Source organism: Papaver somniferum, chromosome 8 (assembly GCF_003573695.1).
Source record: "Papaver somniferum cultivar HN1 chromosome 8, ASM357369v1, whole genome shotgun sequence".
NCBI lineage: Eukaryota > Viridiplantae > Streptophyta > Magnoliopsida > Ranunculales > Papaveraceae > Papaver > Papaver somniferum.
In genome coordinates, this window is record NC_039365.1 from 91,284,281 (window position 1) to 91,302,881 (window position 18,601).

Here is an 18,601-nt window from a genome sequence, read left to right on the forward strand (position 1 = left end):
TGCGTGAGGAAGTAATAAGGTTTAAATTTAGGAGCACCATCGCATAAACTCAAAAACCAATTCTTAGCTCGAAAACGGACCTTCTTTAAATTTGTACATACAAAATTAATCAAAATTTCATCGAAATTCTGATCTTTAGGGAATTATTGAAGTAAATAAGACTGACAGTCCTTTTCATAATCTGAACATCTGGATGCACCGACCTTTTCTAAATAAAAATTATTCAAAATTTGGTACAAATAACGAACCAATATTTGATTCTTATGGAATCATTGAACTAAGACTCACAAAATCATACCTGTAATTTAATTTTTGTTCCTAGAAATTTGTGATTGATCTTCCTCGGGAACCAAAGCAAATTTCAAAATCATGGAAAACATCCCAAAATTAACATGATGAACAAAATAATCCTCAACTTTTAACGATGAAAGGCAAGAAGACTAAGTGAGAACATCGGGTTTTAGCAGTGGCGGTAGATTTTGGATCTGATACACCGAAAGAGATAGACGGGGCGTATTCTCGATTTCTCATTCCTCAACCTAGAAGCTACGCCACACGTGCGATATAAGGGTTTGATTTGGACAACCACATCCATGGATTTATCATTGCCAATGATAAATCTGAACCGCCATTTACTTTGCCTTCGTTCGTATTCCTGAAAATTTTGTTACAAAATTATTCATATAGAGAACAACAATCCCAAACAGAGCTTAGATCGCCCTAAAAGCCTGAGGAAGCCGTTTCTAGTCCGGAAAAAAGAAACGAAAAGAACCCCGCGAGTCCATGACGAAACCACCATTTCCTCTTTTCCCTCCCGCCCCTTCCTTGGCTCCAATTCTCTCTTCCACACATTCTTTCTCTCCTCTCTCTCTGTTATCTCTTTCAAATCCCATTTCAACAAAACAGATTCTCTGCTAAGAAAGCCTCAGTTTTGCAACAAAACCCAAAAAAAAAACCAAATCTTTTTTCATCTGGTAAGTATTCTTTATTACACTTCCTTTTTCTCATGTTTATTTGTTTTTTGAATCATTTTTCTGATGTTTGTATTGCTAAACAATAATTATAATGGTCATATTATACTAATTTCTTAACAAAAATAGTTCATTTTGATCCATTTTCCACGTATACATTGTCTTCTTTGCAATATACATGCAATCTTCAATTTACCTAGATCCTTATAAAGACCATTGAATCCTTGTTGTTTTAAACCATGACTTGAATTTGTTGCGTTGAATTTAAGAATTCAGCGGAAACTGTGATGTCGTTCACCAACTGCACGCCATTTCTAAAGGGGGCGAGGAAAACCACAAATAAGTGTAGAATGTGATGATAAATGATCAAGCGTCACTATCCTAAATCTAACACCTTTATATTTACAACAAGATCAGAAATTGAGATGAGAATGGTCTTTGCAGTACGCGATTGAGAAACTTATTTCCCTCTTATTGATTTGATAAGCATACATTTTCCCATAGAAAGCATATCCATGCCATGTTTGGACCTGCGTTGACAAGTATACCTTAGCTTGGTAAAGTGCTATTTGAAGAGCTGATCCAATCGGGCACAAATAGAATTGTTGAAAATAGTTAGACCCTTTACTGCATTTGCATAACTTTCAAGGTCAGAACTTTGATAGTTGGGAATTGGTTAGTGATAGTTGCGATCTTGAAACCAGTAGGTGCGTGTGATATGTTAGACTTGACTGGCTTAATTGCTTATTTACTTACTTTTTATTGAACGTATTCATATTTGTGATTAATATTTTTTCGTGGGTAATTAGTAATATTGGTAAATCAGTTACTTGAAACATTTTTCAATTGTTCTTGATCCTTGCTTGTATCTTCCTTTGCAATCACACTTCTTGCATTCATGTTTCGAGTTTAGCATTGAGTTTTTATTTGTGTCCGTAAGTTGTTCTGAAACGTTTATACCAACAACAATTTCTTTACAGAACCGATTCAAAATATCAGAGAAAGTCTGTTGTACATAGTGGATTGATTACGTTATGGGGTAAGTAAGAAGTGTTGTCTAGTGTACAAGTTCAATACACCAATGTGTAACATCATTCACGTCGCATGCAATGTGTCCAACTGTTTTCTAGTAATTAGCTATGCTCGTATGACCTTAGGGCTAAGAGTGATTACCAATAAGCAGTTAGGAAGTTTTAAAAAGCCATCTTGCTAGAGGTGGCCATGATAATCCTTTTGAATGTTTGTCACTGAAATCATCTGGGCATCATCAAGCTCTCTAGCAATTTCATTTTTCCAAGAGCACAAGATTTATCATAAAACAAAAAAGATCTTTTTATTTCTTGTTGTTATTTCAGGATAATCCATGTATTAGCTACTCATGGTAATGAGTGAAAACTACAGATCCGTCGTAACGTTTAGAAATGATGATATGGTTACACAATAATGGCGAAAAGATGTGATAGAAGTTTTATCAATACAGAAGTACACCGTCTTAAGAATAGAGTGAGACAACAAAGGTACAGAGCTCGTAAGCGTGAAGAAAAAGCTAAAAGAGAGGGACAGACTGTATTGCCCTCATGTTTGTTCATCACAGATTCCGCTGGTGCGAATAATGGGTTGGATGTGATTCACTCAAATGCCGAATGTGTAGGAGCCAGAAGTGTGACTAGTGTTGAACATAGATTTACTTCTGAAACCAGTGAAGGTAAATCTGCTTACTTATTGAAATTGTCACTGTATAATAAAAAGTTTTCTGATACAATGCTGCTTGGTTTCTATGGAGACTGGCGTATCTCAAATTAGACCTGCAGTGAAATCGCATTATGAACAGCCCTGCACCGTTGAACTTGCTGCGACTGTTGCAGAGGAAAATTTAAATACTTCTTCAGAGCCTTGTCAGGCATTTCATGCACACATGGTAACCAAAATTATCCTTATTTCATTTTCAGAACCAAATTGGTGTGAAATTTTATTACTAAATTGTCTACTTTCATTTTAATTACCTGCCGGGTTTCGGGTTCTGGTTATTGTTTCCCTATTATTGTTAGTAATGGAAACTATATAGTAACAAATTTCTGGTTTCTGGTTATTGTTTCCCTATTATTGTTAGTATTGGAAACTATATAGTTCTGGTTTTGAACCCAAATAGCTGTAGTCAGAAATGGGTAGTGAGACCAAGTGGTCCAAGTCTATGTTTCTAGTTCTTTGATACTTAACTTTCACATCCAAAAACGTTTATTGGGGGGGGAAATGTCGCTATTTCGACCTCCATGTGCAAGGGTAACAGAGTACAAATAACTGAACATAATAATAAGAGTACATTTATGTGTATTATTAATATAAGTCGTAGCAAAAATTGGGAGGGTTGTCTGATTCTACAAATGATCGTTGTCTCTATTTATGCAGATTCAAGATTTGCCTCAAACGGAAACTGTTCATGGTATTAATATTCTAAAAGCGCAAGATAATTCTTCAATGAAGCTTCCTTATCAGAGAGAGGTTAGGAGAAGCCATGAAGACATTTTAGCTCGTCGTGCTAAAAACAGAGAACGGCAGCGCAGATATAGAGCTCGAAAGCGTCTTGAAACAGACATGAAAAAAGTTTTTTCTACCAACCAACCAAATCTATTGTCACTACAGATTCCAAACCAGAGTGGGTCCATAAATCACGTTCTTTGTCACCGGGATTGGAAAGAAGAAGCAAGACAGGTTCATGTTTCTGAGGAGCCCAAAATATCACAAGCTGAACCACCACTAGCTTCTCTCAACTCTCCAGATAACGAAAATCTCAGCACTTTACCATCAGAAAACAAGGAACACCTCGAGGAGGAGAAGGAACTAAAGCCTGAGCATCAAGTAGTAGATGGTAGTGTCACGGGAGCTACACATAATCGAAGAGATTGGAAAATGGCTGCAAGAAACAAAGTTCATTGACGACTAACTCAAGATTATTGTAAATGGAAATATTGAAGTAAAAAAATGTCAATCACCTATGACTGTTTGCCAATAGACGTTCAAACAACAATTCTAACTATACAGAAATCTGAACTTTGTGAGTTCAACGTGATATTATAACTTACTTGCTGCCTCCTCATGAACTCTAGTCTCTAGCTAGCTTGTGCATTACTCTTTACCTTTCATAAATGCATATATATATACCACTTGTGTTAGAATAAGTCTTATATGGTGGAATCAAGTCTAATGGCTTACCCACTATTGGAAGCCATTAGACTTGAAACTCCACACTTTTTCCGTGATATTGAAAGTATTGATACATCTGGACTCTCTAGCTCATCTAAATTTAGTAATCCAATCTACCCACTGGGTTTTGAGCCGATACTAGAAGATTTAACAGATGATGCATGCTCAACCTTATGTGATGACACCTGACATGTCACACCCTTTTTTTTTCTTTCTTTTTTTGTAAGTTAAGTGCATTTCAAAAGAACTAACTTGGGAGCTAGTAACCCTTACAATTCCGAGAGTAGAGCCATCTAATGTTGAGTTATTGGAAATCACTCTAACATTTGATTTATCTACTTCTAAAGCTAATTTAATACAAGGAGGAGGAACATTCTCCCAGTTAAGAGCATTGCTAAAGGATATTGCTTCCTTTGCTAGAGTATCTGCCACATTGTTTATTGTTCTTGGTGCAAAATGAAAACCCAAATTTTTTTGACATGAATTAAAAATGTTTTTTACTTCTTCCAGGATAGATTGATTCTGCCATTCCAATTGAGATTCTCTTCCATTCAAGTAATCGAAGAGGTTTTTGCAGTCGCCTTCTACAGAAAAGTTTGATAGCCCTGCCCCAGCTGCCCATTGTGCTCCTTGCAGTAATCCTAAGGCTTCCGCTTCTTCAGGGGTAGAAGCTGAGAAAGGTCCTGCTCTGCCAGACTTGAAATCCCCGGCATCATTCCTAAGGATTAAAGAGAAATCTGCAGGCAAATTTAAAGAGTCCAAGCTGCATCTATATTGAGTTTAAGTTGATCTTTCCTTGGGGGTATCCACCCAAGATTCTTAGATTTAGTACTAGTTGAGGGATTTAATTGGATATCATCCTTATACCATTAGTCAAGGTATCTCTGTATTTCCAGACCTAATTGGGTACTAGTTTGTTGTTTTTGTTCAAAAACTCTATTACATCTTTCTTTCCAAATAAACCAAGCTTTAGTCAAAATGATTTCTACAGGTACATTAGGGTCTTTGTTTCCTATCCAAGCCTTACAAACATCTAAGAAGGATAAAGAACTATGTATATCGTGAGCTACTGGGGATGGTTCAACAGCCCATACAGACTTAGCATAAGGACAAGATATGAGCATGTGTTCTACAGATTCTACCATATTACAATCAAAAGAGAAATTAAGTTGAATGTCTTCCATAAAGGAAGAAAGCTTTAGATTAGTTGAGAGAGCATCCTGCAGACATTTCCAAATAAAGATTTTGATTCTTTGGGAAACTTTAAGGTCCCATAAACTTTTCCAGAAGGAATCTGGTTGACCTAAGTTGTAGTGATTTACTGTCTTTTCAGTGAGATTTTTGTACATGGATTTCACTGTATAAACCCCAGATTTTGTGAGCATCCATCTAAGGGTATCAGTCTTATCCTTTGCTATTCTAATACTGCAAATTTTCCTAGCAATAGGTTCAGGAAACATTTCAAAGATTAAGTTTGAGTTCCACTTCTTAGTGAGAGGATCAATCAGGTCCTTCACAAGTGTTAAGTGAGAGTTACTAGTAGTTCTAAAAATGCTGAGATTATATTCCAACTTCAATATCCATCTATCAGTCCATATATTGGTACTAATTCCATCTCCAATTTCTCAAATGTTGTTTTGATCAATAATATGTATGCCTTTGCTGATACATTTCCAAATCCAAGAGCTAGTAGTGGGGTGTTTGGCTTTGAAGACTGAGGTATTTCCGAAATATCTAGGATTTAATTGGGTTACCCATAAAGCATTTGGTTTTGTCAGCATTCTCCAAGCTATCTTAATTATCAAAGCTAAGTTAAAAATATGAGCATTTCTAAAACCTAGACCTCCTTTATTTTTGGGTTTAAAGAGACAAGAATAAGACTTGGGATAGTAACCCTTGTAATCTGTTTCCTTGCCCCACCAAAAATATTTTTGATGAGAATCAATTTTGTTGGTGATTTCTTTGGTAAGATGAAACAACTCATTTGATAGCTGGCCATACTTGCCAGAGAAGACTTATTAAGAATTAGTGTACTAGTTTGTGGTAAAATCTTACCCATCCAAACTTGGATTTTGTGCTCTATTTTCTCTACCAAACTCTGAAAGAGTTTGATTTTAGCTTTACTTATAAAAAGAGGAGTTCCTAAATAAGAATCCTTAGGATTAATTTTCTTAATTTTTAAGATTTTACTAATCATTCTCTGATGCTTAGGTTGTACTTTTTTACTAAAGAAAACCCCAGATTTTTCAAATTTTATTAACTGCCCAGAGGCTTTACCAAAAGAATCAAGCAGAGATAAAATATTGCGACATTCTCTAAAGCCAGCTCTTATGAAGAGGAGACAATCATCAACAAAAAATAAATGTGATATGTGGCTATTCTTAGGAGTAATTTTAACACCATTTATGAGATTTTCTTCCTCACTCGCCAGAAGTAATCTAGAAAATATTTCCATACAAATGATAAATAAGTAAGGATACAAAGGGTCTACTTGTCTAAGACCCCTAGAAGGCTTGAAAGACTCTCCAGGACTACCATTAAGTAAGACTGCAATGGAAGAGGTAGAAACACATTGATAAATAAGATTACAAAAGTTGGTATTAAAGCCGAATGCTTGCATGGCTGAAATTAAGAAGTTCCAGTCCACTCTGTCAAAAGCCTTTGACATATCAATCTTAATTCCCATCCCAGCATGTTTCACTTTCTTTTTCTTAAAAGATTGAATTATCTCTTGAGAAATTATGATATTGTCAGAGATTTGTCTTTTAGAGAGGAAAGCTGCTTGGAATGGAGATATGATAGAGTTAAGAAGGGGCTTAATCCTATTAGTTAAAAAAATTTCTATAATTTTGTGAGTTGTATTACAAAGGCCAATAGGTCTAAAGCCACTAGGGTCAATCGGATGCCTACTCTTAGGAATGAGAAAGAGGAAAGTTCTGTTGAATTCAGGATGCAAAACACCTGATTCAAAAAAGTGTTGTATAGAAGACACTAATTGTTCACCCACTGTCTCCCAGTTTAATTTAAAAAAACTAGCAGGGAACCCATCTGGTCCAGGGGATTTGTTAGGCTTCAATTTCTTGATGACTAGCCAAATTTCATCAACAGTAGGAATGGAGTTTAATAACAGGTTATCTTCTATGGAGACACAAGGAGATATGTTATTAAATAAACTAGGATTAGGGGCAGGGAGAGGAGATGGAGCAAAAGAGAGATTTTGGATTAAATCTAAAAGAGATTTTTGCATTTCATCTTTCTTAAAGTAATTTCATTGTCAATTCTTCTACGGCATTCAATGTTGTTCCATTTTCTTCTCTTCATTGTCTTTGTATGGAAGTATTTGGTACTTTTCTTTCCTAGGTGAACCATATTATCTCTGGATTGTTGTTTGGTTATGGATTCTTGGGTAGCATAGAGCTTCTCTAACAAAGAAAGTTTATCTCTAAGTTTTTCTTCCTTCTTATAAACAGAAGAGGAGTTATTCAAGTTACTAATTTGAGCTAGAGTTTGTTTAATTTGTTTAGAAGGAAGTCCAAAAATATTTTTTTTCCAAAAATATAAATTGAGATGTAGAGTTTGAAGGTTTTGAATTAAAGACTGAGTAGGGTTTTATCTAATGATATGATCCCAGGTTCCTTAATGGTTTGAACACATGAGCTTTCTTTCTGCCGTGTGTCATAAAACTTAAAGGTATAAGAAGATTTAATACCAGCAGTGTTAAGGTTTAGAGAAATTGGACAGTGATCAGATCCAGCTGCCACTAGATGAGTGAGCTCAACATTACTGAAATTTGAACTCCATTCTACATTAGCTACAACTCTGTCTAGTCTTTCTTGAATATTAGCATTGTCTTCCCTCTGGTTATTCCAGGTAAAATCATAACCTTTGAATCCTAAATCTAGGAGACCAGCATTGGACAAAACATTATGAAAAAAAGTACTATCAGAGTTCTTAAAGGGTAAGCCTCCTAATTTGTCTTCATGACTAAAAATTACATTCAGGTCTCATAAAAGCATCCATGGCATGGAATTGTTATCAATTTGTTTAGATATATCAGAGAAAAATTCCATGCCTCTTTATTATTATGAGGGTATGGACTTCTATAGAAGCAAGTAAGAAGCCATTTTTTTGACTCCGGATTGGTTTGAGATAGAATGTTAATCATATTTAAGTTCCAATGAACAATTCAAAAGAAAATCCATCTACCCAAGATAGTGCTAAACCTCCAGATGAACCTATTGGGTCTACAATGTGAATATTAGGATAATCTTTAAGCAAGGTCTTGACTAGATGTTTCTTACATTTAGTTTCAGAGAGGAATAAAATTTCCGGTTTATCCCCACTAATCAGTTGATTGAGATGATTTTGTGTAAAAGGGTTTCCACATCCCTGAGTGTTCCAAGCAATAGTTTTCATGATGAGTTTAGAAACAAAGCTAAAGGACAATTAAGAGGATTACCGGGCTATCTAGAAGCAAGCAAAATTGAAGCAAATACTAGATTCAGTTTGAGATTAAAGCAATTAAGAAATTAAAGCAAAGTTAGGGATTTAGGGTTACCTGGATTTCGCCATTTTGCTCAGATGGAGAATTAAGGAAAAAAGGAATCGGTGAGAACCCATTTGTTGCTTGATTCTGTTCTTTAAGATAAGAGCCATATTGATTAATTTTAAGTTTATCATCAGAATCAGATACCAGGATTTGAATCCCTTCAGAAGAGGAAGAGGATGTAAAATTCGGTACTGAGAGTTTAAAAGCCGATTTATACAATGATTTAGGAAGAGCAGGACAATTACGTGGAGTTTGCTGACTTGAGATATCTTCAATATCATGAGATGCAAATGATGAAGATGCAAAAGACTCAGAATAAATTGGTGAGACAAGATTCTCATGAGCATCTTCAAAGGATGAAGATGAGAAAGAGAGTCTCCTATTGACTAACTCTAGTTTTGGTTCTACTTCTAGACTTGGAAAAACTAACTCATGTTCCGGTTCTATTTCTAATCTTGGATCGGCAGGGACAGGATAAGAAGGTTCTAGTTCGGTACCGGAAATAGGTTCCTCAATTGCCTGAGCCATAGTAGCTAGAACTCGTCGAGCCTCCAAGTTACCCGAGTTGCCGGTGTCCACCGATTACGATTCATCACCATGAATAGGGATAAAATTTTACGGTAAGTTAAAGGGATAAGTTCTCTTTCCTAGGATGGAGTTGGAGGCTTCCGGCATGTCTTCATCATAGAAAACAGGACCCAGAACCTCATAGCTACGATCCACTTGACCCGGTAAAGCACTTGTTAACTCACCTAAAGGGTGCACTTCCCCGAAAATATTAGAAAGAGTCTCTCTATTCCTGGAATATTGACATGTCACACCTGTCAAGCTGAGAAACGAGGGTAAACGTCTTGGTATTAACTCATCAGCTTCCAAGACAAAAAGAACGGCTTCTATCAGGGGAATCATGTTTCTAAATGACTCTCAAAGTTCTCACTTAGAGTGGAAGCCATTAAATCATCAACTTCCAAGACAAAAAGAGCGGCTACTATCAGGCGAAATTATACATGTTTCTAATTGACTCTCAAAGTTCTCACTTGGAATGTAAGGGAAATTCCTATGGCAAACGCCAAATGAAATTTTTTGTTGAGCCAGGTGGATGGCCAAACTGGTTTTTCTACTATGGTAAAGCACTCAGCGGTTGATAATCAAGCGCCCGAATTTCAGACACACGCTAGGGTTGGCAGAATGACGCTGGCGACGCGGGCGTTAGACACAACACGCCAACGGTCGGTTCTCTAACGCCCATATTTTCAACGGTATTATTTTCAAAACTATAAATTGCTTCAACTGAATTCATTTTCAGTCACACCACTACTATTTCCTTCTTCTAAATCAAATTTTTTTGATATAATATGAGCGGCATTTTAAGAAAAACGGTCAATAGTGTAAAAAAGAGAAAATGTCGAAGAAATGAACCGGTACTATGGTTTGCCACAAAGGTAGATTTTTCTCAAAATCGGGAAGCAGAGTTTGCTTTGTCGAGTGTCGTTGTTTCTCCATCATTAGTCCAAGGTCATGTGTCGGGGCATCAAGATCGGTCTGAGGATTATTTTAGAATGATAGGTGGATTTTCAGACTTAAAGGCGTGTTTATGAACTTTTACCCCCTCAAGTCCGAGAAAGGGTTGACAGATATCCCTGGCGTGCACTTTATAGTGTGAAGCCTAGAAGACACAACAACAGATTCCGAAAACAGTGGTAGAAAGGTGGTGGGCGACAACGCACGCATTCCATTTTTTGGATTTTGAAATTGGTAAGCTTGTTTAACTAACTTAACTTATATTTTTTAAATAATTATTAAATAATCAAAAAAATTAATCATAGTTGATATTATACTTGTAATAGGAATTACGCCCCTTGATTTGTATTTAATTTGTGGGATCCCAAGTGGAATGGGAGAGCCGCCACCATTCAACCAAGATGAATGGATATCAAATAGTAAATGGGAGACGTTTTTTCCCTCGTTTATAGATTCATAAATACGTGAAAATTATAAACAATTGAAAGGAGGTGGGATTAAATGTTCAGCGTTGAAGTATTTCCTTACCCAACCCATAACATGTAGATGACTATCCTGAACTCGAAAGGATGTTTATCTTATGGGTACTGGGTCAGACATTCTTTCCAAACTCAATTTTTTTTGCTCGTGTTGGTTGGCTTCAAGGGTTAGAAGATCTTGACAAAGCACCAAATTATGACCGGGGATCTGCAATTTTAGCAGAATTGTACTGCGGGCTGGATCAAGCGTCCATGGGCGGAGATAACTTCACTGGTTTCTGGGGCATCATAGAGGTAAATATCAAAATTATTATTTTAAAATTTAAATATTTTTTATGAGCAAATGTAGATTAAGTCAAAATACTAAAATTATGGAGTAATTTGCAGTATTGGTGGTATACCTACTTCCATGTTAGTAAACCAATCCTTAAAGACGATACCCAAAGATTTCCAAGTTGGATATGTACATCTCGACCAACTTAGCGAAGGACACTGGCAGCGACATCTCGAGTTCCAGTTTTGTTCAGAGGTTTCATCAGATGACTTGGAGCCACGACAACATCGTTGTTCACCCTTACATTGATTTTTCTCAGTATGGTGCTATTGTTGGACAATGTATTCTTGATTATTCTCTGCGTAGAGTTGTTTTTTACACTCCAGAATTAGAAAGAGGGGTTTGGTACCTGGGAGAAAGACTGCAGTACAAAATGCAAGGTATATATGCAATTGAAATTAACCCACCAAAACAGATGCAAACCTCTGGATTATATTTTGATCGGCTGAGAAGAACCAATTGGGAGAGGTATGAACTAAATACACAGAGGGATATTAGTGAAGCGAAGTATGTCACCTAGTACAAGTCGATTGCGAAGCCTGTAATTGGGACAAACAACATGCACATCTATGGGTTTGATTTCCCAGGGTTATCACGCCTATCTCATGATGAAAATATCGTTCCTAGCCAGCCACCTCCAAAAGATCCATGCTTTATGACTTACCCCACCACGGGTTCAAGTTCTTCATCATCTTCGTCAAATATGCCCGAAATTCATTGGGAGATGACAAGTATTACTTCACAAGGTGAGAAAACCACGATCCCCATCGTTTCCCAATCTATGGAACGTGAATATCCTTACTATAATGTTACTGCCAGTAAGGAAGAGTTGTGGAACCAACTGAACGATTTGTGTTGGATGAATCGGCAAATGGAGGCTATACACTTGAATGTGTGTCGGAAATGGCATGAGAGCACAATGTTTGGACTGAGTCCAACTGTAAATGATGATGGGCTGCAGTCATAGTCTTCCGATTCCACCAGGAGCAACAGATCATGGAACGATATTGATGAAACAGTGGTGGGAGAAACACAAGTACGACATAGTTCTTCTTCACCACACATACGACACAATACTTCACCACAAATTGTGCCTCTATCTCAACCTCAAGTATTTCGGATAGATCCTAGGCACATTTCATCATCATTCTCACCCTACAACCCAAATGATTGCTACAATGTTACACCACCACAACAACAACAACAAACATCTTATATGCTTGGAGGACCGAGTGCACCGAGTGCTTTCCAACAATCGCCAAGTGCTTTCCAATCTCCTAATGTTGTTCAACCACCTTTATCTCCTTATGGAAATTTACTTAATATGTTGGCAATTGGGGATATCCCAGGTCTATCCCCAGGTCTTGGAGAATTCTTGACTCCAGAAGATAACAATGGGAGAGCTAGCAATGAGCGATGGTAGAGAGATTCTTTGTAATTTTTAATTCTGCTGTATTTGTAATTTTAATTTTAAAAGTACGACGGTCTGAATTAAATGAAACTACATATGTTTAAAATTAAGCATTTTACATTATCTTCACTAAATTACAGCGGACTACATTAGCTTCAAAGAAGGGGTTGAAACTGTTCAACACCTTTAGGATTTCAAAACATTTTTCGAAAGGAAAAACCACATTTTTGCATCTTCGCCATTCATCCAAAGATCTTGTTACCATCTCAGCATCAGTTTCACCTCTCAGTCTATATCGATTGGCTTGTATGGTTAAGTCAACAAACTCACTTACTTCTTTCTTAATTGTACGAAAACGATTTTCTATGTCGTATATAGCACGGTGACTCGGATTACGGGTGTCACTGCAGAACCCGTCGTGAATAACCACCCAGAAATTCACTCATGGATAGTTTGCTGAAGCGAGCCGAGTAAATTAAAAAAACATAGTTTCTGCAAATAGATTCATCTTATTCTTTAGTATACGAAGTGCATCGAACTAACAAGCGCCGAGACATGTTCAAGAATTGAAAAATTTGTTGAAGTTGAAGAATTTTTTTAAGCTCATAGAAGAGTAAAGAAGACTAGATGTGTGAATGTGAATTTGGAGTTGAAATGGAGAGTATTTATAGAACTCAAAAATTATAGCCGTTAGATCACAAGAGTTGTAAGTCGTCCAGATTCAACAGTTAGCGCTTCTATGAAAAGCTCGGCGCTTTCAGGAACGACGTTAGCGTGTGGAGTAACAGCGGGCGTTAGTAATACAAGCGCCATCGTTGGTGCCAACTCGCCCGGCCTTCCATCATGCCCGCGCTACATTTTCCATCTCACTTCATTTCTCATGTTTGTTGAGTCCATAGTGGGAGAAAAATCAACAAACTTGAAGTTTGTTGAGTCCATAGGAACTGCTCTTAGAGGCCTAAATTCCAGCTTGAGAATAACGGTAGTACACGAAATGATACAACTGATTAGATCCCCGTCATAATTTTACAAGAAACTAAAATTATGCATTGTATTTCATGGGATATCATGAAGATTTTTGGGTACAAAAATGTTGGGTGGGCATCACAACAGTCGGTTGGGAGATCATGTGGCATGTTAATCTCTGAGATAAAGATTTTATCGATGTAAGTGTTTCTCTTGTTGACGAATATACCCTCTCCATACTCTGCCACAAACAAGATTGATAATTTTCAGTGGGTTCTTACAAATGTTTGTGATCCAATTAGATCAATGGAGAGAACTGAGTTTGGATTGAGCTTGATAATATTTGTAGATAATGGATGAATATATTGTGGTGTTTTGGTGGTGACTTCAATACAATTACCAAGTGTTACAAGAAAAATAATGAATTGTAGGAAGATCACAAGAAGTATGTAAAATTTTAATAAGTTCATTATGAAGCATGATATTATTGATTCACCTCTTTAGAGTGCTAGATACACTTGGTCAAATGGTCAAGCAAACCCTGTCATGTGCAGATTAGACAACTTTCTCATATCACCAGCTTTTGAACAACATTTCCATTTTGTATCCCAATAAGCCAAATCCAGAGCTACCACTTATCATATCCCCCTCCTTTTATATATTTTTGACCCTACATGGGGACCTAGTCCTTTTAGGTTTGAAGTTCTGTGGTTATGGAGCAAGGTTTCTTACAATTATTGAAAAATTGTTGGATTTCTTTTTGTTAGAGCACTGCTCGGTCGAACTCGCAAGCGTCACTATCTCAAGCTTGTTTGTCAAGTTTAGTTGCCAAAACTATAAGTCTCGATTTCTAGTCTACTTATAGCTAAGTCTCGGATTAGGATAGTAAGTGTAGTTGAGCTCTAGACTTCACGGCGTTCATCGAATGAAGACGAAGAATTACTCAAGGGAACTTGTGGAACTTCATCAACAAAAGGTATGTGGAGACTTGAACTCATCTATCACTCAAAAGTTTATATACTCTATTTCCTATTTGATACAAAAATTCGTATTGTTATATAGACTTCAAGTATACACATTTGGTATTTCGAGTCGAGTTTATCTCGCTTATTTATTTCTCGAAATGTGCATCCGTAAGCTTTCACTTTAACCAAGTTCAGCTTTTAATCTTGACGAAAGTCAAAAGATGATAATGTGAAAATCACCTTGTAACATCTTACATGATTTGTGTGAGACAGTCATTTTATGTAGACGCAGAATATTTCGTATTGGTCATTCGATCACTTGAAAATTGCTTTGAAGTTAATAGTTTGTGCGAGACAGCTATTGTCGTCTTCCAAGAATGTTTCAATGATTGAAATAAGGGTTTAGAACACATAACCATGATTGGATATAAACATAGTGTGTATATTCACATTTGTGTAAAGTCCAAAATCCGTGAACCTCGGTATACGTACCTGTATGCGTACTGGATGGTTATGGAAGTCCGAGAACCAAGTATGCATACCCGTACGCATACTGGCGGAAGTTCATGTTCCGTGAATATCTGCTGGATTTTGGAAAAATAAATAGTTTGCGTACCTGTACGTGTACTGGCGTAACCAAACTCAGTCCGGCTACTTAGGTATGCGTACCTGTTTGCATACTTAAGTAGGTTATGTTCTAAAATCGATTTTTTTCATGAAATAATACATTTATATAATAATGAATGCAATCTTTTGCAAACCGTGGCTATAATTTTCATGAAACGATTCGAGTGAATCAAAATCAATTTTGCTTCAATTGTGTCTTGTATACTTCTATGAGAATATAAAAAATTAAACAACTCTCTAACTAGTTTCATTTGAGTCATTTGAAATAGTTATGATAAAGATGAATAGGGTTGATATGAAAGTGCTCATATGGCTAACCATTGGTTAACTATTGTTGAACAAACTAATTAAGTGTACATGTTTAGGTACGGTTACGCTTATCTAAATGACGGTACATTTCATTTGTGTATAACAAGCTAAGTTTGATCTAACGGTTGAAAGATATTAGCTTGAATCTAATCAGGTTTTTATCTAACAGTGAATATTGAATGCTTTGTTACCAAGGTAACATTGATTGCAAACTCTGATTTGGAGACTATATAAAGGAGAACTCTAGCAACATGGAAACCTAATCCTCACACCTCCTGTGTGATACTAGTTGCGATTAGAGTCGATTCTCCTTTAACCTTAGGTTTTTCACGAAACCCTGTAGGTTAACGACTTGAAGACTTCATCGGGATTGTGAAGCCATACCCAACTATTTTCTATGTAGTTGCGTGTTCTGATCTTGTTGTTTTCTATCGTGATTGAGTACTATCTTCTTTAATATTTGCTCGAGATTTATTCTCCTATATGCAAGATTGAAAAGTAGTCACAAACATCTTCGTCTCATCGTTTGTGATTCCAAAATATCTTGTTTTGTTAATAGATTAAGATTATTGTGAGGTGATTGATAATACTAGGTTGTTGTTCGGGAATATAAGTCCGGATTATCAATTGGTTCCTGTTCACCTTGATTTATCAAAAGACGGAACAAAACTCATAGGTATATCTGTGGGAGACAGATTTATCTATACAATAGACTTTTCTGTGTGATACAGATTTGTTTATCAAGTCTTCGACTTTGGGTCGTAGCAAATCCTAGTTGTGGGTGAGATCAGCTAAGGGAATCAAGTGCTTAGAGTCCTGCTGGGATTCATAGACGTAAGGAAGGCAACTGTACCTTGATCAGTGTGAGATTGATTAGGGCTTAACTACATTCCAGTCCGAAGTTAACTTGGAGTAGGCTAATGTCTGTAGCGTCTTAATACAATGTGGTGTTCAAATCTGGACTAGGTCCCGGGGTTTTTCTGCATTTGAAGTTTCCTCGTTAACAAAACTTCTGGTGTCTGTGTATTTCTTTTCCGCATTATATTTTGTTATATAATAGAAATATCACAGGTTGTGCGTTGAATCGATCAATTGGTAAATCCAACTTTTGGTTGTTGATTGAAATTGATTGATCCTTAAACATTGGTCTTTGGTACCGTTCAAGTTATTTCTCTTATATTCAATCGGGCTCGCAAATTCCTATTTGTTTGATAGTGGATTTAATTGAGAATTTGAGATACAAATGTTGGATATATTTTTCTTGAGATTGAGTCTGACTGTCTAGTTGATTCTCTCGAAAGTATATTGGAGTTTTTTCATACAGATTGCTAAGAGAAATATTGGGTGTGGTTATTAGACCCCCGTTTTTTCACTTTTTATTTTGCAGGTTCCCCTAGCACTATGTTATGGATGAAATTGAATACGCTCAAAGAAAAGTTGAAAGTCTGGAACAGGGAAGTATTTGGCCAAACAAATGCACAACTGAATTATATTCTCTCTGAAATACGCAGACTTGATGTATTATGTGAAGACAACATCCCTACCTGAAGAGGAGTTGCAAGCACAACTTCAAAACAAAGCTGATTTTGAGAAGATTTCAAATATGAAAGAAATTGTATGGATAATCAGATCAAACACTAAGCGGCTACAATAAGGGATAAGAATACATCTTTTTTACATCAGTAGTGCTTCTGCAAGGAGAAGATATCAAAGAATTAGACAACTTTATATTGGGGGTGAGTTGGTGTCAGACGGATAAAAATTACAGGAGCATATAGTGGATTATTCCAAGACATTATTTACTGAATAAGAGATTATAAGACCTAGTTTATAGGGTATTTTATTCAACGACATTATTTCTATGGAGTCTCAAATTTTGGATGCTGACTTTCCATAAAAAGAAGTATTAGTGGCCATAAGAGGTTTAGGCAACAATAAAGTACCAGGATCAGATGGTTTTCCGATCATGTTCTTTCAGAAATGGTTGTATTTCATCGAGGAAGATATCATGAGTACCGTGAATGAATTCTGCACCTCATGTACAATTGGTTCTAAACCCAACTCAACTCTCATCATTCTTGTACCTAAAAGGATCATATTGAGATTCTGAAGGATTGTAGACCTATTTGTCTTCTAACTAGAGTCTATAAAATAATGGCAATATTTTTTTCATCACGGCTTAAACTTGTTATGGACAAGCTGATTTCACCTATACAATGTACATATATTGAGGTAGACAGATTATTGATAGTACCTTAATTGCCAACGAACTGGTAGATTCGAGACTAAGGTATGGGGACGGTAGCACTGTGTGTAAAATTGATCTCGAGAAGGCTTTTGACAGGATTAATTGGAAATACCTGGAATTTCTCATCAACTAAATTCTTTTCAGATATTAGTGGAGAAAATAAGTTTCCAAAATGAATATAATTAATTATGGCTATATATATATATAAATTCTTACTGATGTTTTCTTTTTTTTTACATAAGAAAAGAAAATTCGGATACAAAAAAATTCTCATTTAAATTTTAGTGTCTAGGTTTTGGTTTTCATGTAGGCTTTGTTTTATAGAATTTATGATTATCAATTTAATAGATAAGTGATTTTAACAAAATCAGTTGTGTTATTAATTTTTACACCATTTTTAATAACTAATTATTTTAGAAAATCGCTCGCAAAGAGGAGTGAGAAAAACGAGGACCTAGAATAATCCGCTTTTTTTTTCTTTCTATTGATAGTTTAGAAAAAATAAGAAGGAAAACTCAAGTTAATTTGGTTGAAAAAAATAATTGATAATAATAATTAAAAACAATTTTTTTCTATTTATGATTATAATGGGTTTTTTTCAATTATGATTAAAATAACTAATTATTATTAATTTTAACAAACATTCTTATAATGGATTATGGACCGTTAATTGATTATATGCTCATAACAAATTATTGGGCCGACCGACCGAAGGACCTGAAGGGAGGAAGTCCCTTTTATGGTCACTTTTTTATAAAATGGAATCTAACACAAATGTGCAATTTGATAAAAAGATTGGAAATGTTTTGGTAGTATGCACTTGACCCTTTTAGTCCTATTACTATTATAGCAAGCAAACTAGAATATAACATATCTAAAAATCCGTGCATTGGAATTTTACAAATTTATCTCGTCGGAAAGATTTTAAACAGATCTACGCAATGATTACAAACATCAATATCAAATTTAAAGTTTTTACGAAAAATTCGGAGTTGCTTATCGTTTTAGGCACAAACGAAA

The 18,601-nt window shown here is 35.9% G+C and overlaps 1 protein-coding gene across 3 annotated transcripts; it reads left to right on the plus strand.

Annotated features, from left to right (window-relative positions):
- The first annotated feature begins 841 nt into the window (after positions 1–841).
- Positions 842–4,127, plus strand: LOC113302204. 3 transcript variants are annotated; one of them, XM_026551068.1, is made up of 5 exons: positions 842–974; positions 1,952–2,010; positions 2,327–2,676; positions 2,753–2,889; positions 3,378–4,127. In XM_026551068.1, exons 3-5 carry the CDS (start codon positions 2,415–2,417, stop codon positions 3,903–3,905), a joined length of 927 nt encoding a protein of 308 aa, XP_026406853.1. In that variant the 5' UTR covers positions 842–974; positions 1,952–2,010; positions 2,327–2,414; the 3' UTR covers positions 3,906–4,127. The 3 variants fall into 3 exon arrangements, with proteins under 3 accessions (XP_026406853.1, XP_026406852.1, XP_026406854.1); XM_026551067.1 differs by lacking the exon at positions 1,952–2,010 and having other exon boundaries at positions 847–974; XM_026551069.1 differs by lacking the exon at positions 1,952–2,010 and having other exon boundaries at positions 862–974; positions 2,373–2,676.
- The last annotated feature ends 14,474 nt before the right edge of the window (positions 4,128–18,601 follow it).

What these genes read in the sequence shown, in the direction of transcription:
- LOC113302204 (XM_026551068.1), top strand. Translation starts at nt 2,415, where the DNA reads ATGGCGAAAAGATGTGATAGAAGTTTTATCAATACAGAAGTACACCGT. An exon ending in TACTTCTGAAACCAGTGAAG is followed by an intron (nt 2,677 to 2,752) that starts GTAAATCTGCTT and finishes TGGTTTCTATGG; the next exon opens with AGACTGGCGTATCTCAAATT. An exon ending in AGGCATTTCATGCACACATG is followed by an intron (nt 2,890 to 3,377) that starts GTAACCAAAATT and finishes CTATTTATGCAG; the next exon opens with ATTCAAGATTTGCCTCAAAC.